Source organism: Pan troglodytes, chromosome 8 (assembly GCF_028858775.2).
Source record: "Pan troglodytes isolate AG18354 chromosome 8, NHGRI_mPanTro3-v2.0_pri, whole genome shotgun sequence".
In the NCBI taxonomy this organism is placed as follows: domain Eukaryota; kingdom Metazoa; phylum Chordata; class Mammalia; order Primates; family Hominidae; genus Pan; species Pan troglodytes.
This window is the reverse complement of record NC_072406.2, coordinates 72317422-72345285: the sequence shown is the minus strand read 5'-3', so window position 1 is coordinate 72345285 and position 27864 is coordinate 72317422. Positions and strand designations below refer to the sequence as shown.

The window sequence follows — 27864 nt, the reverse complement described above, 5'->3', positions numbered from 1 at the left end:
TCTTAATTGTTCCTTTTGCCTCTTCCATTCTAAATCATGCAAACAATTGTACTTGCTTTTGTAATATTTCAAAGTTTACTGACCAATTTTTTTCTCTGGTCTCTCTGTTTCTCAACCATTTTTGTTGATTTTTGTGTTTGATTTCATTTTAAAATTTAAGAAACAGTTGAACGGAGTACAGGAGCAACAAGATCCCTCCCCACCACTTACTCATACAAGCCATTCTTTTCTACAAGACCATACCAGTCCTGGACAACAGCTCCGATTACAGTGCCCGGGCCAGCCAAGTCAGGCTTCACTTCCTTATCAAGTTCTTCCTCTAATACGCCATCAGCTTCTCCGTTAAAATCAATATGGTCTGTTTCGACTCCTTCTCCAATCAAATCCACATTAGGCGCGTCAACTACATCTTCAGTTAAATCCATTAGTGACGTGGCATCTCCAATTAGATCCTTTCGGACAATGTCTTCGCCGATAAAAACTGTGGTGTCACAATCTCCATACAATATCCAAGTTTCCTCTGGTACCCTGGCTAGAGCTCCAGCAGTCACGGAAGCTACGCCCTTAAAAGGGCTGGCATCCAATTCTACGTTTTCCTCTCGAACCTCTCCAGTGACTACAGCAGGGTCTCTTTTGGAGAGGTCATCAATTACTATGACACCCCCTGCCTCCCCCAAATCAAACATTAATATGTATTCCTCAAGTTTGCCATTTAAGTCAATTATTACATCAGCAGCACCGCTAATATCTTCACCTTTAAAGTCAGTGGTGTCTCCAGTTAAATCAGCAGTTGATGTCATTTCATCAGCCAAAGTTACAATGGCATCTTCTCTCTCATCACCTGTGAAGCAGATGCCTGGACATGCAGAGGTAGCATTAGTCAATGGATCTATTTCCCCTCTAAAATATCCATCATCCTCAACTTTAATTAATGGATGCAAAGCCACTGCCACGTTACAGGAAAAAATTTCTTCTGCTACAAACTCTGTGAGCTCTGTGGTCAGTGCAGCCACTGACACAGTTGAGAAAGTGTTTTCTACCACGACTGCAATGCCATTTTCCCCACTCAGGTCATATGTTTCTGCAGCACCATCAGCTTTTCAGTCTCTAAGAACTCCTTCCGCAAGTGCACTCTATACATCCCTTGGGTCGTCAATATCTGCAACTACCTCATCTGTAACTTCATCAATTATAACAGTGCCAGTATACTCTGTAGTCAATGTTTTGCCAGAACCAGCATTAAAGAAACTTCCAGACTCTAATTCATTTACAAAATCAGCAGCAGCCTTGCTGTCACCCATTAAAACATTGACTACGGAGACACATCCTCAGCCTCACTTCAGTCGAACTTCATCTCCAGTTAAGTCATCTTTGTTCCTTGCACCCTCTGCCCTTAAGTTGTCTACACCATCTTCTTTATCTTCCAGTCAGGAGATACTAAAAGATGTAGCTGAAATGAAAGAGGACCTAATGCGGATGACCGCAATACTACAGACAGATGTGCCTGAGGAGAAGCCATTCCAACCTGAACTCCCAAAGGAAGGGAGAATCGATGATGAAGAACCTTTCAAAATTGTAGAGAAAGTAAAGGAAGACTTAGTGAAAGTTAGTGAAATCCTTAAAAAGGATGTATGTGTAGATAATAAAGGATCACCCAAATCACCAAAGAGTGACAAAGGACACTCTCCTGAAGATGACTGGATAGAATTTAGTTCGGAAGAAATCCGGGAAGCCAGACAACAAGCTGCTGCGAGCCAGTCTCCATCTCTGCCAGAGAGAGTGCAAGTGAAAGCAAAAGCCGCCTCCGAAAAGGATTATAACTTGACCAAAGTTATTGATTACCTAACAAATGATATTGGGAGTAGTTCACTGACAAACTTAAAATACAAGTTTGAGGATGCAAAGAAGGATGGTGAGGAGAGACAGAAAAGAGTTTTAAAACCAGCAATTGCTTTGCAGGAACACAAACTCAAAATGCCTCCAGCCTCCATGAGGACTTCCACCTCTGAGAAAGAATTGTGTAAAATGGCTGATTCCTTTTTTGGAACAGATACTATTTTAGAGTCTCCTGATGACTTTTCTCAACACGACCAAGATAAAAGTCCCTTGTCTGACAGTGGCTTTGAAACAAGAAGTGAAAAGACACCTTCAGCCCCACAAAGCGCTGAAAGCACTGGTCCTAAACCACTTTTTCATGAAGTTCCCATCCCTCCTGTCATTACAGAAACAAGAACTGAAGTGGTTCATGTTATCAGGAGCTATGAGCCCTCAGCTGGGGATGTTCCCCAGACCCAACCAGAGGAGCCTGTGTCACCTAAACCTTCACCTACTTTTATGGAATTGGAACCAAAGCCCACCACCTCTAGTATTAAAGAAAAAGTTAAAGCATTTCAAATGAAAGCCAGTAGCGAAGAAGATGACCACAATCGGGTTTTAAGCAAAGGCATGCGTGTTAAAGAAGAGACTCACATAACCACAACCACCAGAATGGTTTATCATTCTCCACCAGGCGGTGAAGGTGCATCTGAAAGAATTGAAGAAACCATGTCAGTCCATGACATCATGAAGGCCTTTCAGTCGGGGCGGGATCCTTCCAAAGAACTGGCAGGTCTGTTTGAACATAAGTCGGCAGTGTCTCCAGATGTTCACAAGTCTGCTGCTGAAACCTCAGCCCAGCATGCAGAGAAGGACAACCAAATGAAACCCAAACTGGAGCGTATAATAGAAGTCCACATCGAAAAAGGTAACCAAGCTGAGCCCACTGAAGTCATTATTAGAGAAACCAAAAAGCATCCAGAAAAAGAAATGTATGTATATCAGAAAGACTTATCCCGGGGAGATATTAACCTAAAAGATTTTCTGCCAGAAAAACACGATGCTTTTCCTTGTTCAGAGGAACAGGGTCAGCAAGAAGAAGAAGAACTTACTGCTGAAGAGTCATTGCCTTCTTATCTGGAGTCTTCCAGAGTAAACACTCCTGTGTCCCAAGAAGAAGATAGCCGCCCTAGTTCTGCTCAACTCATATCTGATGACTCTTATAAAACATTGAAGCTTTTGAGTCAACACTCAATAGAATACCATGACGATGAGTTGTCAGAACTAAGAGGGGAGTCTTACAGGTTTGCTGAGAAAATGCTTCTGTCAGAAAAGCTAGATGTGTCTCATTCCGATACTGAGGAATCGGTTACAGACCATGCAGGACCCCCTAGCTCAGAGTTACAGGGGTCTGATAAGCGGTCCAGAGAAAAAATAGCCACTGCCCCCAAAAAAGAAATTCTCTCCAAAATCTATAAAGATGTTTCTGAAAATGGTGTAGGTAAAGTGTCTAAAGATGAGCATTTTGATAAAGTGACAGTGTTGCACTATTCTGGCAATGTTAGTAGTCCAAAACATGCCATGTGGATGCGCTTTACTGAGGACAGATTAGACAGAGGTAGAGAGAAGTTGATATATGAAGATAGGGTGGACAGGACTGTGAAGGAGGCTGAAGAAAAACTGACTGAAGTGTCACAGTTTTTTCGTGACAAAACTGAAAAGCTAAATGATGAACTGCAGTCCCCAGAGAAAAAGGCACGCCCTAAAAATGGCAAAGAATATTCTTCTCAAAGCCCTACCAGTAGCAGCCCTGAGAAAGTGCTACTGACAGAACTGCTGGCATCCAATGATGAGTGGGTTAAGGCAAGACAGCATGGCCCTGATGGACAAGGCTTCCCCAAGGCCGAGGAGAAGGCACCCAGTCTGCCCAGCAGCCCAGAGAAGATGGTTCTCTCCCAACAGACTGAGGACAGCAAGTCCACAGTGGAAGCCAAAGGAAGTATTTCACAGAGCAAAGCACCAGATGGGCCCCAGTCTGGATTCCAGCTCAAACAATCTAAACTCAGTTCCATTAGATTAAAATTTGAACAAGGCACACACGCAAAAAGTAAGGACACGTCTCAAGAAGACAGAAAGTCAGATGGCCAGTCCAGAATCCCAGTTAAAAAAATACAGGAGAGCAAGCTACCCGTCTACCAAGTTTTTGCTAGAGAAAAACAGCAGAAGGCCATAGACCTCCCAGATGAAAGTGTATCTGTGCAAAAAGATTTTATGGTATTAAAAGCCAAAGATGAGCATGCCCAAAGCAACGAAATTGTTGTAAATGATTCTGGCTCTGATAATGTGAAAAAACAGAGAACTGAAATGTCAAGTAAAGCAATGCCTGACTCTTTTTCTGAGCAGCAGGCTAAAGACTTGGCATGTCATATAACCTCAGATTTAGCAACTAGGGGACCATGGGACAAAAAGGTCTTTAGAACATGGGAGAGTTCGGGAGCCACTAACAATAAGTCTCAGAAAGAAAAACTTTCACATGTACTTGTTCATGATGTAAGAGAGAATCACATTGGTCACCCTGAGAGTAAAAGTGTTGATCAAAAGAATGAATTTATGTCTGTGACTGAGAGAGAACACAAATTGTTAACAAACGGCTCTCTCTCAGAAATTAAAGAAATGACTGTAAAATCTCCCTCCAAAAAAGTCTTATATAGGGAATATGTTGTGAAAGAAGGGGACCATCCAGGTGGATTGCTTGATCAGCCTTCCAGGAGGAGCGAGAGCTCAGCAGTGTCACACATTCCCGTCAGAGTTGCTGATGAGAGGAGAATGCTGTCTTCTAATATTCCCGATGGTTTTTGTGAACAGTCGGCATTTCCAAAACATGAACTATCAAAAAAATTGTCCCAGTCAAGCATGAGTAAAGAGACAGTTGAGACACAGCACTTTAATTCTATAGAAGATGAAAAAGTTACCTATTCAGAAATCAGCAAAGTTTCCAAACACCAGAGTTATGTAGGTTTATGCCCACCTCTCGAGGAAACCGAAACCTCCCCCACCAAATCTCCTGATTCTTTAGAGTTTAGCCCAGGAAAGGAATCTCCCTCTAGTGATGTATTCGACCACAGTCCCATTGATGGATTGGAAAAACTCGCACCACTAGCCCAGACAGAGGGAGGGAAAGAGATAAAAACTTTACCCGTTTATGTCAGTTTTGTACAAGTGGGGAAGCAATATGAAAAGGAGATACAACAAGGAAGTGTAAAAAAAATCATAAGTCAGGAATGTAAGACAGTACAAGAAACCAGGGGGACCTTTTATACAACTAGACCGCAAAAGCAACCTCCTTCTCCCCAAGGTAGTCCAGAAGATGATACTCTAGAGCAAGTATCCTTTCTAGACAGCTCTGGGAAAAGCCCTTTAACCCCAGAAACACCCAGTTCAGAGGAAGTGAGTTATGAATTTACATCTAAGACACCTGACTCGCTCATAGCTTATATACCAGGCAAACCCAGCCCAATTCCCGAGGTTTCTGAGGAGTCAGAGGAGGAGGAACAGGCCAAGTCAACCTCCCTTAAGCAGACTACAGTGGAGGAAACAGCAGTTGAGCGTGAAATGCCTAATGACGTGAGCAAAGACTCTAACCAAAGACCCAAAAATAACAGAGTTGCCTATATTGAATTTCCCCCTCCTCCACCACTGGATGCGGACCAGATTGAGTCAGATAAGAAGCATCATTATCTCCCAGAAAAAGAGGTTGACATGATTGAAGTCAATCTGCAAGATGAGCATGACAAGTACCAGCTGGCTGAACCTGTCATTAGAGTGCAGCCACCTTCACCAGTTCCTCCCGGGGCAGACGTCAGTGATTCAAGCGATGACGAATCTATTTATCAGCCAGTCCCAGTTAAAAAATATACCTTCAAATTAAAGGAAGTGGACGATGAACAGAAAGAAAAATCCAAAGCTTCTGCTGAAAAGGCTTCCAACCAGAAAGAACTGGAAAGTAATGGATCTGGAAAAGATAATGAATTTGGCCTTGGCCTTGATTCACCTCAGAATGAAATTGCCCAGAATGGGAACAACGACCAGTCCATCACAGAGTGTTCCATTGCCACCACAGCAGAGTTTTCTCATGACACGGATGCCACAGAGATCGACTCTCTGGATGGCTATGACCTGCAAGATGAAGATGATGGCTTGACAGAGAGTGATTCTAAACTCCCAATTCAAGCCATGGAAATTAAGAAAGATATCTGGAACACAGAGGGCATTCTGAAGCCAGCTGACCGCTCTTTTAGCCAAAGTAAACTTGAAGTTATCGAGGAGGAGGGAAAGGTGGGACCAGATGAGGACAAGCCACCTTCTAAAAGTTCTTCATCTGAAAAGACTCCTGATAAGACTGATCAGAAGTCAGGGGCCCAGTTCTTCACACTGGAAGGCAGACATCCTGACAGATCAGTGTTTCCTGATACTTACTTCAGTTACAAAGTAGATGAAGAATTTGCCACTCCTTTTAAAACAGTAGCTACCAAAGGTCTAGATTTTGACCCTTGGTCTAATAACCGAGGGGATGATGAAGTTTTTGACAGTAAATCACGGGAAGATGAAACTAAGCCATTTGGGCTGGCGGTAGAAGACCGCTCTCCAGCAACAACCCCTGATACAACGCCAGCCAGAACGCCAACTGATGAAAGTACCCCAACTAGTGAGCCTAACCCCTTCCCATTTCATGAAGGAAAAATGTTTGAGATGACTCGCAGTGGTGCAATTGACATGAGCAAGAGGGATTTTGTTGAAGAGAGGCTCCAATTTTTCCAGATTGGTGAGCATACTTCTGAAGGGAAGTCAGGGGACCAGGGGGAAGGGGATAAAAGTATGGTCACTGCCACACCACAGCCACAGTCAGGGGACACCACTGTAGAAACCAATCTAGAGAGAAATGTAGAGACACCTACAGTGGAACCTAACCCCAGCATCCCGACCAGCGGAGAGTGTCAGGAAGGCACATCCAGTAGTGGCTCCCTGGAGAAATCAGCAGCAGCCACTAACACCTCTAAAGTTGACCCCAAGTTGCGCACGCCTATAAAAATGGGAATTTCTGCATCCACCATGACCATGAAGAAAGAAGGCCCTGGAGAAATAACAGATAAGATAGAAGCGGTGATGACCAGTTGTCAGGGATTAGAAAATGAAACTATAACAATGATTTCAAATACAGCCAATAGCCAGATGGGCGTTAGGCCCCATGAAAAACATGATTTTCAAAAAGATAACTTTAATAACAACAACAATTTGGATTCTTCCACTATACAGACAGATAACATTATGAGTAATATAGTTCTGACAGAACATTCTGCACCCACTTGTACCACAGAGAAAGATAACCCAGTGAAAGTCTCATCAGGAAAAAAGACAGGGGTACTACAAGGACATTGTGTAAGAGATAAGCAGAAAGTTCTTGGAGAACAGCAAAAAACAAAGGAATTGATAGGGATTAGGCAAAAATCCAAACTTCCCATAAAGGCCACTTCACCAAAAGATACCTTCCCACCGAACCATATGTCAAACACTAAAGCAAGTAAAATGAAGCAGGTTAGTCAATCCGAGAAAACCAAAGCCCTTACTACTTCTTCATGTGTAGATGTAAAGTCCAGAATTCCAGTGAAAAACACACACAGGGATAACATAATTGCAGTTAGAAAAGCATGTGCCACACAAAAGCAAGGGCAGCCAGAGAAAGGCAAGGCCAAACAGCTTCCATCCAAGTTGCCAGTAAAGGTAAGATCCACCTGTGTCACTACCACCACCACCACTGCCACCACCACCACCACTACCACCACTACCACCACCACCAGCTGCACAGTTAAAGTTAGGAAAAGTCAGCTCAAGGAAGTATGTAAACATTCCATTGAATATTTTAAGGGAATTAGTGGTGAGACCTTAAAGCTTGTGGAGCGCCTCTCTGAAGAAGACAAAAAGATGCAGTCCGAGTTGTCCGATGAGGAAGAAAGTACCTCAAGAAACACGTCGTTGTCCGAGACTTCCCGGGGTGGCCAGCCTTCGGTTACAACGAAGTCTGCTAGAGATAAGAAAACAGAGGCAGCACCTTTAAAATCAAAGAGTGAAAAGGCCGGCAGTGAGAAAAGGAGCAGTAGAAGGACTGGTGAGAATGAAGGCAGTCAGGTCTCTCGAGCACTCTGCTCACATCCTGGAGAACGAGCATAGTTTGTAAACACTTTCCAACTCGTAGACCCTAGTGCATGAACTGTTGTGATTGCCTGTGGAGTGACTTAACCGTAGTTTCTCATTATGTCATTGTCATCTGTATGTGCTGTCGTATATACTCTTCTTTCTGCCTTTTGATCAAACTACACGGTAGACAGCTAGGGAAGCATGCTGAAGATATTGGTGTCATTCAAGATGAACAACCTTCTTTTTTTTTTTTAATGTGCTAATGGATATGATTCTGTCAAAGTAAAAGCACAGATGTTGAAATCCCATCATGGTGTTTTCACCAACACGACACTTCTGTAACTGTTTAAACTAGCTAGCTCGTCAGCATGTTCAATCCCATTACATTGAGCATCCATGTAGTCTGACATTTGGCCTGATGCAGGTGAAAAACAAGTGAGCCATGTGCAAAGAAGTGTTCATGTAGGTGACTAGGACACATTTCAGTGTACAGTGTTAGCATTAGTCTCTCTGTAAAATCTGCGTACTGCTAAAAGCAATTTTCCAGTATCGTATCTTTCTTGATGATTATTTTAATTAAGAAATTGTAAATCGTAGGTCCACAGAGTCCATGTGAACGGACAGATATCAGGATGGCAATAGTAGCCGATCACCTGGGACTTAGTTGGACAGGTAAGTGCATACACTCCTGAATGGAACAAATTAGTTTCTTCATTTCTTTGTCTTACTCACAAGCAGTTCAATATATATATTTTAAAAATAGAAACAAGCAGCTAGTAAAAAACATTTTTATCACCAATAATTTTATCTACCCAGAGATAAATACTGATTGTACCTTGTATACTGTGTTTTTCCAAAGCCTTTTCTATGCATATGCACTAAGAAATAGAAATTTAAATTTATTTTACCTTAAATTTAAGCATTTTCTTCACAATGTCACTTCTGTAATATAGGTTAACCTTCTACTGAATAGCAAATTTATCTTGTAGCACAAAAGAAAACACAGCTAAGGCCTATGACTTAATTAATCAGAATTCTTTCACATGGTTTATGTCCTTAGGGCAGCTTTCTAGGCAACAGTTCAATTAACCCACGCCTAGGCTGCACAAATTTTAGTCATTCACTGTGAACTTCTCTTCACATTTTGTATGATATACACATAAAACTCTATGTTTATTTATCTGATACTCTTCTTTAAGTAAACTCACTTTTCTGCCCAAATATTTATTTAAAAGAAAAATCTTATATCACTTCGATAATGGGAAAGGATTATTTGCATTATCTATGTAAACAAGAAAACAATGACAGTAAGTTTAAATTTTGAATTAAAAATTTTTAAATGTGATTTTTAAAATATGATAAACATGTAAATAAATATATTTAATTCACAAAAGTTGAATTCTATAAAATTCATGCCTGTAATCCCAGTACTGTGGGAGGCCAAGGCAGGTAGATCACTTAATGTCAGGACTAGCCTACCCAACATGGTGAAACCCTGTCTCTACTAAAAATACAAAAATTAGCCAGGTGTGGTGGTGCATGCCTGTCATCCTGGCTACTTGGGAGGCTGAGACAGGAGAATCGCTTGAACCCGGGAGGCAGAGGCTGCAGTGAGCTGAGATTGCACCACTGCACTCCAGTCTGGGTAATAGCGTGAGACTCCATCTCAATAAAACAAAATAAAATAAAAGATGATGAGATTTCATATCAATTGGACAAATTGGACAATTCTGCATTGTAATTTTAAGCTTAACAGGACCCTTAAACTCCTACCTCACATGAATCTGAGAAATTTCAAGTTTTATAGGTTAAGTGTATTTTTTAATGCATGGCCAAATAATAAATATTCATTATCATCACATCTAAATTCATCCTGCATACCATTAGCAACATACATTCCATACAGTTATCTCTATTTAATGGGAGAATATGAAACTAGATAATAGGAAGCAATTTCATCTAATTTTTTTTTTCCTTTGAATGCCCTCAGTCCCCGTCCACCCCCACCACCACTACCCCATTTCAAACCCTCCTCTCTTCATCAACCTAGTCTCTGCTCTCAGGTATACTGCTAATGGCTGGGAGCTGAGTGGAGTTCTGAAAAGATAGATAGGTGGTCTGAATAATGTTTTGTAGGCAGTTGAGAGTTAACGGTAATTTATTATGTATAAATATTTACTAATATCAACTTTATATTTTAACATTGGACATTGTAATCTGAAAATATACTGGAGCAAATGTTTGTTTTGCATTATTATATGCCTAGAACTGTTAGATTATTTTCCTTAAGCAAATACAGTCAGAGTAAATTTTTGGAGATGTGGCATAATAGCCAGACGAAAAGCCATAAACCTAAAATTCCTAGTGTCAGTGTCTTTGCTCTTTATTAAGTCTCTAGAAAATGGATACAGTTTTGTCATGAAGGCTTATTGGGCAGTAGGAGTATTGTCTCTTAAGACACAGAGATGAAGAACTTAAAATAATTAACTTCTCTAACTAGAATTACTGTATGCTCAATGATAATTATTAAGAATATTAAGCATTTAAGAGAACAAAATTTATATCTGTCCCTCGAAACCACTATTAACATCTTATGTGCTTTTTTTAAAACAAGAACTTTTTATAATGTTATACATACAATGTAATCTGCTTATTTGTAACTGTGTCATTCTACAAAATTAAATATTTTCTGATCTTGGTTTTAATGCATAAAAAAATATCCAATAGATGTACCTTATGATGGTGGTTTTCTAACTGTGGTTCACAATGCTTCAATGAGATGTGAAATCAGTTCATACTTTGTTTTTGTTTTTAAATGGAATATTATATAAAAGAAAATGACTGTGTTTAAGTGTATTAAGGCTAAATTTTGTTCCGGGGAGATCTGATTTTATTTATGTAAACACCATGATATATAATGTATTTCTAACTGTAGGCCATGATCACAACAGTTGTTTGCAAGCCACTGCCTTAAGTTAACTCTTATCCTTTTGTTCAACATGCAGATTGTTTTCAATGAACATTCATGTATATAAATCATTGTATACAACTCATATATTGTCAGGGTAAATTTCTAAATGTGAATCACTTGGTCAAAAGATAATGGACTTTTTTGAGCCTCTGAATGCATTTTGCAAAATTGCTGGAAGTATTTTGTAAGGGGGATAGAGTCTTGACCAATTCCTTTTCCATGGGATCATTTTTGCCCATTTGTTACTTTTTGTTATCATTTAAGGTAATACACACTGGATAAATTGTTTTAATATAAAAAAATACAGTGGGAACTAAGTCTCCTTCCCTTCTCTGACTCCTAAGTTTCCCTCTTCCAAGGCAGCCACTAATACTGAGATCATATGTATCTTTCCAAAGACACTCTGCAGTTTACAAGATTGAATATGAGTATATCTGAGTGTATACGAGTAGATGGACAGAAAGCTGTCTCCCTTTTATTTTTTACTCAAGTAGCTTCATATCATATAAGATGATCTGGCCTGGAGTCATCATATAACCTCCTGTGTGGAGTTTATGAAACTTGAAGGCATAGAGGGTGGCATATTATGTGAGTAAAAGATACCTTCATGAAGATTGCTTAGCACAAACCCTATCAGCATCTCTTGTGCCATATACATGAATTGTATACCCCTACGTATCTTGTAATTTGCTCAAATTATAGAGAATTTGGCTGAATTAAAACAATCATCCGACATCCTCTTTGCAAACTCCAAAAATCTTGTTTTATTTTTTGAGATAGGGTCTCGCTCTATTGCCCAGGCTGAAGTGCAGTGGCACAATCTCAGCTCACTGCACCCCCTGCCTCCTGGGCTCAAGTGATCCAACTCAGCCTCCTGAGTAGCTGGGACCACAGGCATGTGCCACCACACCTGGATAATTTTTGTGTTGTTGTTGTTGTTGTTGTTGTTGCTGTTGTTGTTGTGTGTATGGAGACGGGGGTTTTGCCATGTTGCCCAGGCTGGTCTCAAACTCCTGGGTGCAAGCAATCCACCTGCCTCAGCCTCCTGAAGTGCAGGGATTATAGGTATGGGCCACTGTGCCCAGCCTAAGTCTAAAAATCTTTATAAGATGGTCTCTAAAAAAAATCTGATTGTAAGTCATTACCTAAGGGGAGTTAAGTCACAGCCTGTGTATGGTCACTACTTTGCTATGAAGCCAAGTATATAAAAATTAATTCCTGAGGCTGTACTTGAGCTTGACTATAAAATTCCCTTTTCTTTTTGTGGCAATTGAGCATTACTTTTATGAAACGTGTGATAAAAGTAGAATATGCAATCTTAGTAACTCTCTTTCTTTTCTACAGAACTGGCAAGGGAACTGAATTTTTCAGTGGATGAAATCAATCAAATACGTGTGGAAAATCCAAATTCTTTAATTTCTCAGAGCTTCATGTTATTAAAAAAATGGGTTACCAGAGACGGAAAAAATGCCACAAGTATGCCGAAATTATATTATTTTAACTTTCAAAACTGCATAAATGTAATATTTTAGATAAGCCAACTGTTAGGTTCATTCAAGTATTGTTGTAATTTTCTGTAATCTTTAATACAGAAAACTAAGTGATCATGAGGTAATAGCAAGTCTTTTGAAGTTATACTTGTTTAATTTAGTGTTAACAGTCTAAACTTCTATTCTTCAGAAGCTTTTTGGAAAGCAAGTAGCAGGGAATTTTTCGCATCTGGCCTGTCATTCTCTCTGTGACCATCAAAACTGAAAACATAATTTTAGTTGTTAAATCATGGGACACAGTCATCAGAAACACTCCGAAGTTACCACTATGGCTGGAGGTGGATGTGCAGAGAGGGAAGACAGGATCATATTAGGGGAGCAAATAGTTTTATTCAGCTTGGTTGGCTCTACTGTTGTTGGGTTTGGTTTTGTCGGCTGGTGGGATTGGGTGGTAGTCCTATATTTTGGCAAGTGCCAACCCACAACAATGTGGAATAAATTATTATGGGTTTGCCTGTGTCAACTTGACCTTAGAAAGTCATTAAAATGCTAAGTACCAAATATGAGGGTGACCTATTTTGACATTCTAAGAGGAAAGGAAACTTTAGTTTTATTAGATCCCCTTATAGCCAACAGGAATCTAGTTATTTTAAGGCCCATCCGCACTGTTCCAGTGGAACACAGCTTTACAAAGTGATGATTAAGACTCTGACACCTTCCCTGTAGCAGCGAGCATTCTGAGTCCTCTGGATAGGGAGATTGCAGAGATGGAGTAAGAAGGAGCTAAAATGTCAGCAGGGCTGCAAAAGCCATGCCTTTGTGTAGATATTGTGCTGACTGAAAGAACATAATTTAATTGGGTTTTCAACCTTTTTTTCTCCTTTTCAGCTGATGCCTTAACTTCGGTCTTGACAAAAATTAATCGAATAGATATAGTGACACTGCTAGAAGGACCAATATTTGATTATGGAAATATTTCAGGCACCAGAAGTTTTGCAGATGAGAACAATGTTTTCCATGACCCTGTTGATGGTAATCGAATTTAGTGTTCATATTTATTTAATCATTTGATAAAATTTGAAAGTGCAGTCAGACAAGGCAGTCACTTAAAAGCAACTAAACTGTGATTTGCTTGACTTAGTTTCTCATTTTCTCTGCCGGAGTCTGCAAATAAACACTCTGATATCAGAGCAAACTTGGTAAATACCTCGGTTTATATACAATATAAATCATGACGTATGAACGCCTAAGGTATCTGAAAGAGTTGGTATTTCTAATATTTCATAAAAGTTAAGTATCTAGAGAATGCATTGCTTTTGTCACTTTTGATTTTTGTATTAACCCTCCCAAACTAGTTACCTCTTTTATTCGTATATAGGTAAAACAAATGATGAGCCATTTTTATCAAATAAGCAAGGTATTGAGTAAAGTGTAAGCATACAGTATACAAATTGTAAGGTAAAATGGCAATTTACTGTGTGGCACCAGGTATTTAAATGTGCACTGAAAAAATTTAATGTATCATTCAAGTATGTGCTTTAGTTATTTAGCGTTCGTTGTTATTTTAACTTCATGAATATGCTGCCATTTATTCTTTGGAAAAACTGCTTGATCTATTGTATATCAAAGGCAGCATAATTTCTAATTCAGTCGGCATACATTTTACTAACAACAATTCCTCTTTCACATTAGCTTAATTTATATAATGATCTTGTCATTTTTTCCTCATTATGTAAATTGTGCTTTCTTCACTGAAATATTAAGAAAAACATAATAAATATCTTCCTATGTTTTTCAAAATAGTCCTGTCTTAGGCTCACAAATGAAAATTTATTCCTACAATGAATTTTTGTTTTGTTTTTGAGACGAAGTCTCGCTCTGTCGCCTAAGCTGGAGTGCAATGGCACGATCTCGGCTCACTGCAACCTCTGCCTCCTGGGTTCAAGCCATTCTCCTGTCTCAGCCTCCTGAGTAGCTGGGATTACAGGCGCGCACCACCATGCCCAGCAAATTTTTTGTATTTTTAGTAAAGATGGGGGTTTCACCACGTTGGCCAGGCTGGTCTCGAACTCTTGACCTCAAGTGATCCACCCACCTCTGCCTCCCAAAGTGCTGGAATTACAGGCATGAGCCACCCCACCCAGCCTCTATAATGAATTTTGAGTAGAAAATTTGATGATGGTGTGGAGGCAGGAATAAGAACTAAGGATATTTTTCTACTATTCCATTTTTAAACTGGCAAAGTTAGATTAACAAGAGTCACAAACTTCTAATTAACTTCTAATTCTGCATATATTTTGTGGAAAAAATCTTAAAATTCTTAGAAAGTTTCTGCTTATTAAAAAGTTTAAGTCTGGCCAAGCACTGTCTGTCTCTTAAAAAAAAAAAAAAAGTTTAAGTCAACAAAAGATTTAAAGCATACTTGTTATACATGTAACAAACACAATGGGTAATGAAGTAAAAAGCGGTTCTTTTTAAGTTTATAAAGACCATAGAACCTTGGAAAAACGCTCCCTTTGAGGCCTTGTCTTATATGCAAGGCCATATATTAGTAACCACATGCTTTTTGCACTAGATAAATATAGATCATCTTATCAAATTTTAAATTATTGATAAGTTATAGTTTATACATTCTTCTAATATTCTTTATTGGAAAAAATAGTTGTTAAGTAACTGTAATAAAAAAGATCACCAGAACACAACAGAAGTAGTTGTGTTGAAAGCTTCATTTAATTTGAACATTTTAAAATTGGAATATCCTTAAAATACAGTCAAAAATGAAATGGCTTTTTGTTGCTGTATCTTAATATTTTTAAATTCCTTTTTCAAAATTTCTTAGGGAAATTTAGAAACATGTATATGAAGTAATTTCACTTAGGCAGATTATAAACCTCAGCTAATCTTAGCCAGCTTTTCAACAAGAGTCTGGTTTATAGATGACCATAACTGAAAAATGTTCACTTACCTATAGCAATTTGAGTTTACAACAGCAGCTAAGTTGGTATTTACCTGGGACTGATGGAAAAATTAGACTTTTATTTTGTAGACCAACAATTCAGAAACTGTGCTTTGTTGCTTTTTTCCTGTCTCTCCTCTTCGTCGAACTTTTATGAAACTTCCTTTCCTCACCATGACCAGACCATTGTTGACTTTTCTCTCTGCTGAGGCAGAAAAATGCTTCCATAGTCCATGCAGCAATGTTTAAAACAAGGGATTCGTTCCCCCCTCCCCTTTTGTGTAGGCTGGTTAATAAACTCTATGTTTCATAGCATTGTCGTGAATATTCAGAGTGCTCCCTGCAAATGGTTTTCCTACTATCTATCTCTGTTGTGTATCATTTCTCTTTATTTGATTTGTGGTTCTGAGTGGACCCTACCACCGACTTCACCAAGACCTTCATGTACTCCACAACCCTTTCATCTTGGTCATATCTGTTTTTGTACAACACCCTAAAACTACATGGAGTCTTTTAAACTTGGTCTGTTTTTTCAATCCTTTTCTTAACATCGTTTAAAATTTTTTTCCCAGTGCCACTGCTCTAAAATCTAACAATCATTTCTTTCCAAAGATTAAATCCATTTTTCTGTGCTATAATTTCATGTGAAAGAAGAACTAGGTTGCTTTGCTCATATGTACAGTTCTTAAAATAAGTTGTAGGTAATTAATGATAAAAATTGGTTTCTTGTGGCTTGCTGTATTCAGTCCACCACAGTATGAACTTTGCATGCTAAATATAGAAAGATAATAAGTATCTCATATAATGACAACTAACTTTATATTGGATTAGTCTGCATACTTTGGATTAGTGTGCATATTTACTTATTGTATCATAATTTCCAAAACAGAAACAATTGATATCTTAATTAGTATTCTATTTTATTGGAGTTTGCACTAGGCTTTTTATTTCATTGTGTTACATTTAATTGAACTAAACCGATAAATTTATTGACATTAATCTGTAATTCATCATACATTTTTCATGCCTGATATAATTTTAGTCATTCCATGTGTTTTTGTTTGATGTATTCTAATTCATTCCAGTCAGTCCAAATGTACTGTCTTCCATAGGTTATCCTTCCCTTCAAGTGGAACTGGAAACCCCCACAGGGTTGCACTACACACCACCTACCCCTTTCCAGCAAGATGATTATTTTAGTGATATCTCTAGCATAGAATCTCCCCTTAGAACCCCTAGTAGACTGAGTGATGGGCTAGTGCCTTCCCAGGGGAACATAGAGCATTCCACAGATGGACCTCCAGTCGTAACTGCAGAAGACACTTCCTTAGAAGACAGCAAACTGGAAGACTCAGTGCCTTTAACAGAAATGCCTGAAGCAGTGGATGTAGATGAGAGCCAGTTGGAGAATGTATGTCTGAGTGAGTATCCTCAATACCTTGGAAATTTGGCTGGGTCCCCAAAAGATGTTAAACCAGCAGAGCCTAGAAAACTAGGAGTAAGCTCTGAGCAGCAGGAGAAAGGAAAATCTGGTCCTGATGAGGAGATGATGGAAGAGAAACTCAAATCTCTATTTGAGGACATTCAACTTGAAGAAGGAGTAGAGTCTGAGGAGATGACAGAAGAAAAAGTACAGGCTATTCTTAAGCGTGTTCAGCAAGCAGAACTGGAAATGTCTTCAATTACAGGTTGGCAGAATGAGACATCAAGTGGAAACCTAGAGTCCTGCGCTCAAGCTCGAAGAGTAACTGGTGGGTTACTAGATCGACTGGATGACAGGTATGGCTGTTTCAAAAAAAGGAAAGTGAACACAGGTTACTTGTTAATAGTTTATCTTAAATACATGCTTTTTAGTGGTGACTTCTTCTAAATTACCATTCTAGTTCTGGGATAAAACCTGCTTTAAAGACCAGTTCATTATGCTAATCTGGAAAGGAAAGTGAATTTAAATTTAAATTTAATTCTCAAAACTGTTGAAATAAAATACAAGAAAATTTACATACATGCCCAAGATTTATACGTTGTCTTTACTTTAGAATACTATTCTTTTCTACTTTATTACTTACTTGTATGATTCTTTTCATATAGCCAGTAATTATTGTTCCTTTAAAATAATGAGGTGGGTGGATCACCTGAGGTCAGGAGTTCAAGACCAGCCTGGCCAACATTGTGAAACCTCATCTTTTCTAAAAATACAAAAATTAGCTGGGTGTGGTGTCACGCACCTGTAATCCCAGCTACTCAGGAGGCTGAGGCAGGAGAACTGCTTGAACACATGAGGGTGGAGGTTGCAGTGAGCTGAGATCACACCACTGCACTCCAGCCTGGGTGACAGAGTGAGACTCTGTCTCAAAAAAATAAGAATAATAATGAATGAAAGTCCATGTTATTTAGAAATATAAACATTACTGTTTTTTTCCTAACTGCAAACATAAATATGCTCATTATTAAAACTTAAAATGCAGATTAAACAAATCAATACACCCCATCATCTACCAATAACATTTTGGTGGATTTTCTTCTACGCATGATTTTTTAAATGTCTTAATGTAAAAAGTGCGGAGTAGCAAAAAGAAAAGCCATCCATTCTCCTACCATACTAGGAAAAACTGATTTTACATATCCTTCTATTTTTCCACGAGTCTTATTTTTCATAATTTGAAAGATACACAGTTTTTTACACCAAATAATATTGCCATGATGAACATTTGTCTTTACCCAAAATAATTTCCTGGTCATGAATTTGGTTAATTCTTATACTGGCCTTGCTCTAGAAAGGTGAAAGTCTAGAATCTGAGACATAGTTTCAAATCCCACCACCATTAGGAATGTAGTTTGTGATTTGGGATGAATCTCTAAGCTCTAAGAATGTCACTCTAATTATCTTTAAATATAAGAATACTACTACCTTCCTTAAACAGATTTATAGATAGAAAAAGAGAAGATGTATCATGTCTACCAAATGACTGACACAAATAGTAATTTCTCAGTAGCACTAGGCATTATTTTTATTTACATACACATTAGACTAAAATATATTTTACTTCAGTGACAGCTAGTGATTAAATTGGACACAAGAGAACTTATATTATTTCATAACCATATTTTATATTTTTATGTCATTAATAAGCTTCTTGCCCAATAAAAATTCCCAAAGAGGGAGTTCACAAAACTACTTTTGAAAAATTGCAGGCATGAATGAACTTTATCTACAGCCTACAAAAGAGTCAATTGCAAAGAAGACAAACAGTACTAATTTTGATGTCTATGTTCAGATATAGTCACACAATTTATAGTTACATATCAGGGAATAGATATAGGAAAGGTGTTCATCATTATTAAACCGCTGAAATTCCTTGTTTTATATAGGCTCTGCCAGTGAATTATATAGAAAAAACACTAGTGAATCCCCTGGTTCCATAGAAGGAGGAAAATGCCAGTCACTTTGCTCCTGTTATCAGAATATGCAGGGTAGGAGAACGCCGGCAAGCAATGTGGACTGGGGAATAGAAAATTAAACCAAAGTCATAAAGCTATATGTTACAGGATCTTCACAGTATGCTTGGATTATTTATCCTTACACATAAAGAATAGAGTGTGCTAAGGATGTCTTTTAAAAATAAATATGTTCAGATAATCAGAATCTGATTTAAAGGAATACACACACATATATAAGTATATATTATACATATAAAGCACTGTACTAGTTATTGCCTTCTAGCGGTAATAAAGATGCTCAAAATAATACGCAAGCTACAAAAAAAGTGAAAAATAGTCTATACTGAAACTTGTAAAAAACTTAGAAGTCAATTTAAAAGCAAGCATTGGAAAGGAAAGAGTTTTAATAGTTAAGGGAAAAACAGTTCTCTCAGTAGGTAGAAAAGGGTGTGCAACCCTCAAATCACTAGTGAGATTAGCAGAGGTCAAGAGTAGAGAAAAATGAGATTCAAGTAAAGGTATTAGAGTTGGAAAAGTAACGGCAGGATTCATGACTGAAAACATATACAAAGAATTGGAATTTGGGGTACTTGGGGGAATACCACAGTCTTGACCACAGGAATTTGTTTTGTTCTTTTTTGGAGACAGGGCGCAATTTTCTGTACAGTAGCTCAATCCTTGCTCACTGCAACCTCTGCCTCCCAGGCTCAAGCGATCCTCCCACCTCAGCCTCCCAAGTAGCTGGGACTACAGGCATGCACCACTGTGCCCACTAATTTTTGTAGTTTTTTGGTAGAGTCATGGTTTTACCACATCACCCAGGCCGAACTCAAATTCCTGGGCTCAAGGGATCCTTCTGCCTCAGCCTCCCAAAATGCTGGGAATGTAGGCAAGAACCACTGAGTCCGGCCAGCAGTTTATTTTTTACTGGTGATAGAAAAGCGTTCTGAAATCTCTTCTCCTTTAAGATTGGTGGGCTTGGAACTCTAGGTATGTCCATGAGCCTTTCAGGATCACTCATCAAGATGATAGAATTCAAGTAGCTGTAGAACTGCAGTTTGTTTATTTAGATGAGAGCATAGCTAGGCAATTTGGCAACTGAGATATGGGGGATGTCTAGAAGCTGTGTAGCACCTCCTGACACCCCACCCATGGGAGCCCTTTACATTTTATTTATTTATTTTGAGACAGAGTCTCACTCTGTCACCCAGGCTGAAATACAGTGGCACAATCTCAGCTCACTGCAACCTCCACCTCCCGGGTTCAAGCAATTCTCCTGCCTCAGGTTCCTGAGTAGCTGGGATTACAGGCACGTGCCATCACGCCTGGCTAATTTTAGTATTTTTAGTAGAGATGGGGTTTTGCCATGTTGGCCAGGCTGGTCTCGAACTCCTGACCTCAGGTGATCTCCCGCCTCAGCCTCCCAAGGTGCTGGGATTTACAGGCATGAGCCACTGCGCCCAGCTACATTTTAAATCCAGTGGCCACACTTTTCACACTTTTCTATTTTATGCCTTCAGAAGTAGGCAAAAGACACAGTTCTTAAAACTTTAGAGTTTCTGCAACCTATATTCAGTCATAGTTTGCCATTGTAAATTTGCAAATTTTCTGTTGCAGCCCTGACCAGTGTAGAGATTCCATTACCTCATATCTCAAAGGAGAAGCTGGAAAATTTGAAGCAAATGGAAGCCATACAGAAATCACTCCAGAAGCAAAGACAAAATCTTACCTTCCAGAATCCCAAAATGATGTAGGAAAACAGAGTACCAAGGGAACTCTGAAACCAAAAATACATGGATCTGGTCATGTTGAAGAACCAGCATCACCACTAGCAGCATATCAGAAATCTCTAGAAGAAACCAGCAAGCTTATAATAGAAGAGACTAAACCCTGTGTGCCTGTCAGTATGAAAAAGATGAGTAGGACTTCTCCAGCAGATGGCAAGCCAAGGCTTAACCTCCATGAAGAAGAGGGGTCCAGTGGGTCTGAGCAAAAGGTATGTCATCTGGTCATCCAGTAGCAGTCATTGAAATGGAAAGTATTGATGCTTTACTTCTTTGGATTGATCTTGTAGCCTGGGGCCCAAGGTTTTTTACGATTTCTAAATTATAAATGTGTGAAATTGTAGCACTAATGGTGGAGGTAAAGAAAGTACTGAGTTAAACACATAGGTAAAAAAAAAAGTTTCAAGTAAAATGTATGCCATTTCATTATACCTTCATTCATTGTGCAGGAAAAGGGAATAAGTATCTGTTTAGCCATTTTTAGGAGGGACAAGAACCAGAGAGACGTTAAGTAACTAGTTTAAGACCCAGTATTTTATCTGGGATTTAGGTTTCCTAACTCCCACTCCGTGTTCTTCCTTATGGGAGGAGGATAATCATTCTGATCCTTTCTGGCTCCTTGGCATAAACGGTCTATAGCGTCTGACCCATCTAAGTTCTATTCTGTATGGTCTGTTGTCTGAAAGCGTGTTTTAAAAATTAAAGAGATGAAATTCCAAGCCTAAAATGAGGTGAGTTGACAGCAGTTAGAAATTTAAAATTAGAAGTATAATTTTTATAATTTATATAAGTTGATGATGATTGTCTTAACATGTATTTCTAATCACTTTAAAACCTTACTGTGATAGATTTGCTTGTTCTTTGTACTTTTGTGGTACAATCTAATAGATTTTTTTCTTTGAGGTTTACTCTATTTTTAGATATTAAAAGTATTTTAAACTGAAATGATGACTCATACGTGGATATAAGAAAATAAAAAGCAGCTCTGTTTCCTACATTTTTTACTGCTTTTTACTCTCCCAATTTTTATGTCTTTTCATCAATTCTGCAATAGACAGAGATTCATAGTAGCACTTGCAGTTTTCGCTGAGACATATCCAGTTCACTGAATACCCACTTTACTGTTTTGGGAGGGAAAAACAAGTCTTTTCTGAAATAATGAGTTCAAGATTGATTTGAGGTTTAGGAAGACTTTTAGCAAGCTCAATCGCTCAGGAGCTGATTCTCAGCTTATCAGTAATCACATCCTTTCCTATTCCCTTCTGCAGACAATATCTGACTATTTTCAGGCTTGTTAGAAGGGGGAGTAGGAGGAAGTTTAGTTCTAGATCATCTATTTTTTTTTCCCTGTAAGTTGCTTTGATATAAGATTTGGTGGTGGTAATCAGTTGCTTAAATGATATCCTAAAATCATCTCCAGCTCATTTAATAACTGCCTTCACTAAATTTTTATTAATGGTTTTGTTTTAGTTTTAAGCTCTTTTAAGTCTTTTTCAGGCCTTCTTTAACTCCGTCTTGACAAGTGTGGTTTTGAATACTGATTTCTGTCTTTGACTTGACTTTTAGTATATTTAAGTGGTGTGAGTTTTGGATAAGTTTCCTTTTAAAATGATCCCACAAAATATAGAGAGAAGCAATAACATAGTGGTATTTTTCCTGTGAATATTTATTCTGCAAAAGCCTGTTAAAGTTCTAAAGGCAAATTTCTATACAAGTACATATAAACACCGCTGTGTGTGTACATGTGCATATGTATGGGCCACTGGAAAATCATATTGGCCATTGGCATAAAGACGGTTGAAAATTTAGTTTTAAACCCTGAGTGGAAACTTAGCTGAGTTTGTCAGTAATGGAAAATAATTTACCATTAGAAAACATTTTCAAGATTTCTTGTAAATGAGTTTGTGCCTCTGATAATGGTTTCGAGTCCTATTCTAATGCAGAAAGACTTCATGACCTAAGAAATCCATAATGGAGTTAAAGCTTCTAGGAGACATGAACCTGACCTCACAAGAAAACCAAAGATGTTTAGGATGTATCGTTTGTGGCTATACCATAGTATAATAGCAACCAACTAGGTCATCTGATGTATGATCTCAGAAAACAGCCCCCTTTTTATCCCCTAAAAAATCAGGTCAAAAGTCCGGGTGCGGCTCTTACACGGATGACTGCCTGCTGTTATAAGGTAAAATTCCGCTATTTTCCACCTGTTTCCATGCAGCAACCCATGGCAAAGAGTACTGAGAAAATTCCATTTGGTTTCCTTGTTTTCCCCTTTACCAATTCCTAGATAATTCACTGAAAGGAATCCTGAGCCTGAGATTCTTCCTCCATTTTCACTGTAAGGTTAGCAGAGATTCCAGGGAAAAAGTAGAAACTGAAACAATGACCAAATGGCCACTTTTTCTTTATGTAAAGGGTTGGCCTCACATGATTTTTTGTAGGATTATGCTATAATCACCTCTAGGTTTGTTGTTTGTGTTTGCTTTAACATAGATGTTCTTCTACTTTTGAATTCACCCAAGTGAAAACCTTTCCTCAACTTATGATTCCATGTACAGATAATTCAGATTCAGTTTTCCCTTTTGCCTCATCCAACCTATTAATCCTGGAATGCTAATAATTCTTTTCTTTCATCAACACAGATTCCTTTTACCTCTTTCTGACTTCTTGAGCCTTTGCAAAGCTTCCTTCCACAATACTTAGATCATTCTAAGTCTCCTAAATTTACTGTCCTTTACTGAAAAATTTAAAATAATAATAGCAAACTTAGTTCAAGTTCTTACTCCTTGTAAGGATAGTGGCTACGATTTTCTTTTAAAACCATATTGTTCAGTGGGGTGATTTGTTGAGGTGAAATTTCCTATGAAGTCAAGGCTGATAGTACTGTTTAACATTTTAAAATACTTGTCAAGTTTACTGTTGATGAAAAAGATGGCCTAGTTTATTATCTATTCAACTAACATTTCATAAAGCATTTTATCTAACACCTGTACCTCCTATAGCAATTTTATTTTGTTTCCACTTTTTTTAAACAAATACTAGAATTCATTTTTCCAGTGGATGTTAACTAAATTCTGTCTCTGGGACTATTAGATTTGAGGTAATGAATTAACTTCAGAGATAAAGTACCAGAATTATTTTCATAGTTCCACCATTAAAATTTAGAAATGTAACCACTCGGTAAATACTCTTCCCCATGGCATCTAAGTGAAAGCTAAAGATATTTTCCCCTTCAAATTATGAACTATTTGCCCCTTGGTAGTTTTTCCAGATTCCCACCTTTATTGCCTAAAAATTAACATTTTGTGCAGTAACTATATTCTTGTCTGTGAAAAGTATTCTATTTTATATTCTAATTTCATTATCAGTTCTTTAAAAAAAGATTTCAAGCTTTCATACGTTTATTCCTTCATTAAATTCTTTCTCAGTACCAGTTATGTGTTAGGTACAAATTATGCTGATATTAATCTCTTGATATAAATATATGTGCCAAAATATGCTAATATAAATTCTCTACTTGTTGTTGTTGTTGTTGTTGTTGTTGAGACGGAGTCTTGCCCTATTGCCCAGGCTGGAGTGCAGTGGCGCGATTTCAGCTCACTGCAACCTCTGCCTCCCAGGTTCAAGCAATTCTCCTGCCTCAGCCTCCTAAGGAGCTATTTTTTGTATTTTAGTAGAGACAGGGTTTCACCGTGTTGGCCAGGCTGGTCTCGAACTCCTGACCTCAAGTGATCCACCCGCCTTGGCCTCCCAAAGTGCTGGGATTACAGGTGTGAGCCACCGTGCCCAGCTAGATTCTTTACTTTTTAATAAAGTTCAAAATAGCTTTTAATAAGGTTGTCAAATTTGACCAAAATTTCATAGAAGTCCAAAATATTATGCCTCTTTCTGTAGATCAAATGAAATATGGCCCAATTTACAAGGGTATACACCTTCATGGTAGATGAATATAGATTTTAAACTAGTTTTAAAAGGAATATGAATGATTTAATTGTAGTTTCTGCTGCCAAAAAGTCTCCATAATTATTTTTTAATAACTTATAACTACCTTGATCTTTACCTGTACACACACACACACACACACACACACATGCACAGAGTAATTTCACTTAGAATCCTGGTCAAAAATTTTCTTCCACTTAAATTTTTTTTAAGACTCTCACAAATATACATCATGATTTTCTTTAGTTGGCAAAAAAAAAAAAAGAAAGAAAAAAACATCAAGTAAGTGTAATTCTTTCTTGATTTCCCTTCTCAGAATGTCTTTTATTTTAAGTGTGATGGTAAAATTATACTAAAAATGCATTTATCAGGACTTGAAAGACAGTGAGAGTGATTCAAGCTCAGAGGAAGAACGGAGAGTCACTACCCGAGTTATTCGCCGGCGTTTGATTATAAAGGTATCCTGTAGCTGGATCATTATGTGGCATTGCTCTACTATTAGAAACTCCTTCCTTGTGGTTGTGAAATTTCAGCATGCTTGATAATGAAATGGCTTTGTGTGATTTTTTTGCACCCTTGAAAGCCTGTAAAAACAACAACCAAAAAGAAAAGAAGCCATGTTGCATGGTATTCTGTATAGGCCTATTTGATATGTGGCGGTTGTAGTTTTATTTGAGAATTCTTGGCATTTGTATCCTGCTTTCCTTGAAGAAGTGTTATGTGAATGAGCAAAGATTCTGTCTTGGTGACACAGTAGTTCATATCAAATGAAATGTTTAATTGAAACCTTAGAAACTGTAACAAGGTATGAGGCACGATAAAGAAGAAAGAGAATGAAAGAATTAAAAGGCTTCCTTCTCAGTCTCAAATTCCTACTGCCTTAAGAATTTTTAAATTAAAACCAGTTCTTCATAAGCAATCAGTGGCTGAGAATTTGAGGTTATAACCTGGCATGGATATATGTGACACAATGCAAGTCAAGTAAAAAAAAAAAAAAAAATCTGAAATAGGTGTTTAACTTTACTAACACACAAGAAAAAAATCAAGCTGCATTTTTAAGTATAGGAGTCAATTTAAAAAAAAAGGAAAATAGAATTCTTCCCTATTACGGCACAGTTGAAAACACTACTAATAAATATTCTGTCTTTCCTTCACAAAGGTCTGTTGAAGCACTTACCTTTTGCGTAGTAAGGTTCCACAGAATGCTTCTTGTAGTCTCCCCCTTGTCTTCATTACTTCGTCATCAGATCTTTCTTAGGGTTAGAATAATTGAGTTCAGAGAACTAGAAAGCCATTTTCAATGCGCAGACTTTTGAATATGATCCAAATAACTTGAGGCTTCTTGGTTACTGCCCTAGAGAGAAAGAGGAAGAGAATATCTATTGAAAACCATTTATCAAACTTATCCAATCCCAAAGTGTCAAGAGACCCAACAGAAAGCACAGAAGTTGGCACAGGTGTCCAAAATTTCTTAATCCTGGTGCTTTTCACTTTTCATGAAGAAACTCCACCAAATCTGCCCTAATACAGTTTTTCTAAGACTCTGGAAACTTTAGGGAAGAAAATAAATCATTGTCTAAATTTTGAGTTATCCTGCAAATCAATTAATTGTAAGCTCAGTAGGGTTCCTTTAAAAACCATGAATCACTTCTTTGAAAATTCCATGTATATAAGCAAGCCAAATTACTTATTGCTGTCTAGCACATTTGCAAGTACTTAACCTGCTATCAATAAAATCCTCATATCAATAAAATCAGTCACCTCACACATGTTCTCTGGGTTGGGGTGGGGGAATGCTTGATTCAGTTTTTCTGAGTTTTTGCTATTCTCATAATCAGTGTCTTCAAGATATGATATTTTAAAGTGAAAGGTCTAGAAAAAGCACATAGTGCTTCGAACTTGTCTTTTATGCTTAACATATCACATACTAATGTTACATCTAAATCCACCACATTCCTTTATAATAGCTGCCCATGATAGAAGTTGACTTTCTTCTATCCAGGACAAAAGAAAACAAATATAGCCATGCAAAAAAAAAGTGGAAGGCGGGGATAAAGAAGTTTTTCTCTGAGAAAACAAAAACAATAACTTCAAAACCTCTCAAATCAATAAGGGCTATTTCCTTTGGTCTCCTAGAATTCTAGATATGCACCAGCAAGTTAGCTATTAAGTAATTTTCTGAGAGTAAGTTATCTTTGTTTTTCAGCTTAAAATATGATTATAACATATTAACATATTTGTTAAGAACTTAGGTTTAAAAGACAAAAATCCACTATAATGTTGTAGGTTTCATAAAAACAGGGGAGTCCGTATTCTCCCCAGATACTTTTTTTTTGAGACGGAGTCTCGCTCTGTGGCCAGGCTGGAGTGCAGTGGTGTAATCTCGGCTCACTGCAACCTCCACCTCCCCAGTTCAAGCAATTCTCCTGCCCCAGCCTCCCAAGTAGCTGAGACTACAGGCGTGCGACACCACACCCGGCTAATTTTTGTATTTTTAATAGAGATGGGGTTTCACCATGTTGGCCATGATGGTCTCGATCTCTTGACCTTGTGATCTGCCCACCTTGGCCTCCCACAGTGCTGGGATTACAGGCGTGAGCCACTGCGCCCAGACCCATTACTTCTTGAAGTTAATGTAATTTTAGAGAGATTGAGTGAAGTCATCAGAGAATAGGTTTTATAACTGAGGAAGGCATTGTATAAACAATAGGATCATTCACAAACAAGCTTTGAGAGATATCTTTCATATGAGATGGAAAAACCAAAGGCTAAAAAATAGTTATAATCATCATTGGAAGCTATAGGTATAACAAAAACACTTTATAAATTATTTTTCTGTTCAGATTTTTGGGGCAATTGCAAAGAGTCACACTTCTGTTGCTTTTCTCTTTACTCCATATGTTGCTATCTTTCTAATGGAAAAGAGCTCGAGGACTATAATAGTATATGGTGAATATGACATGGGAACCATCTCTTGTCAAAAACATAAAATGGGAATGTAGTACCTAAATGGGTCATTGAGACTAAAATTACTGTGTTTCCAAGATCTCAGAACTGAAGATTGGAGATAAATTTATTTACTGAAAATCACACAGCCAGACAGCAGCAGCTCTGGGACTAGAACCTAATCCCTAGCCCTCTAGTGAAGTGCTTTTTCCTCAATACTATACAATTGGACCTCCATATCTGGGCATTCCACATGCACAAACTCAACCAACCTTGAAAAAATAAAACAATAAACAGTAGAAGTAAGAAGCAATATAGTATAACAAT

The 27864-nt window shown here is 38.0% G+C and overlaps 1 protein-coding gene across 39 annotated transcripts in view; it reads left to right on the top strand.

Annotated features, from left to right (window-relative positions):
• The window catches only part of ANK3 (ankyrin 3), a 714446-nt gene that overhangs the window by 666243 nt on the left and 20339 nt on the right, over positions 1 to 27864 (top strand). For 26 of the 39 annotated variants that reach the window (XM_063781818.1, XM_063781817.1, XM_063781816.1 and 23 more), the window contains 9 exons: positions 161 to 6637; positions 8605 to 8679; positions 12323 to 12454; positions 13357 to 13500; positions 16537 to 16845; positions 17113 to 17203; positions 20480 to 20858; positions 22781 to 22831; positions 24963 to 25049. In XM_063781818.1, the coding sequence (XP_063637888.1) occupies positions 161 to 6637; positions 8605 to 8679; positions 12323 to 12454; positions 13357 to 13500; positions 16537 to 16845; positions 17113 to 17203; positions 20480 to 20858; positions 22781 to 22831; positions 24963 to 25049 (7745 nt within the window). Of the gene's footprint in view, positions 1 to 160; positions 7979 to 8604; positions 8680 to 12322; positions 12455 to 13356; positions 13501 to 16536; positions 16846 to 17112; positions 17204 to 20479; positions 20859 to 22780; positions 22832 to 24962; positions 25050 to 27864 lie in introns of all 39 variants that reach the window. The other 13 variants (XM_003312571.6, XM_003312570.6, XM_009458517.5 and 10 more) reach the window with 7 other exon arrangements.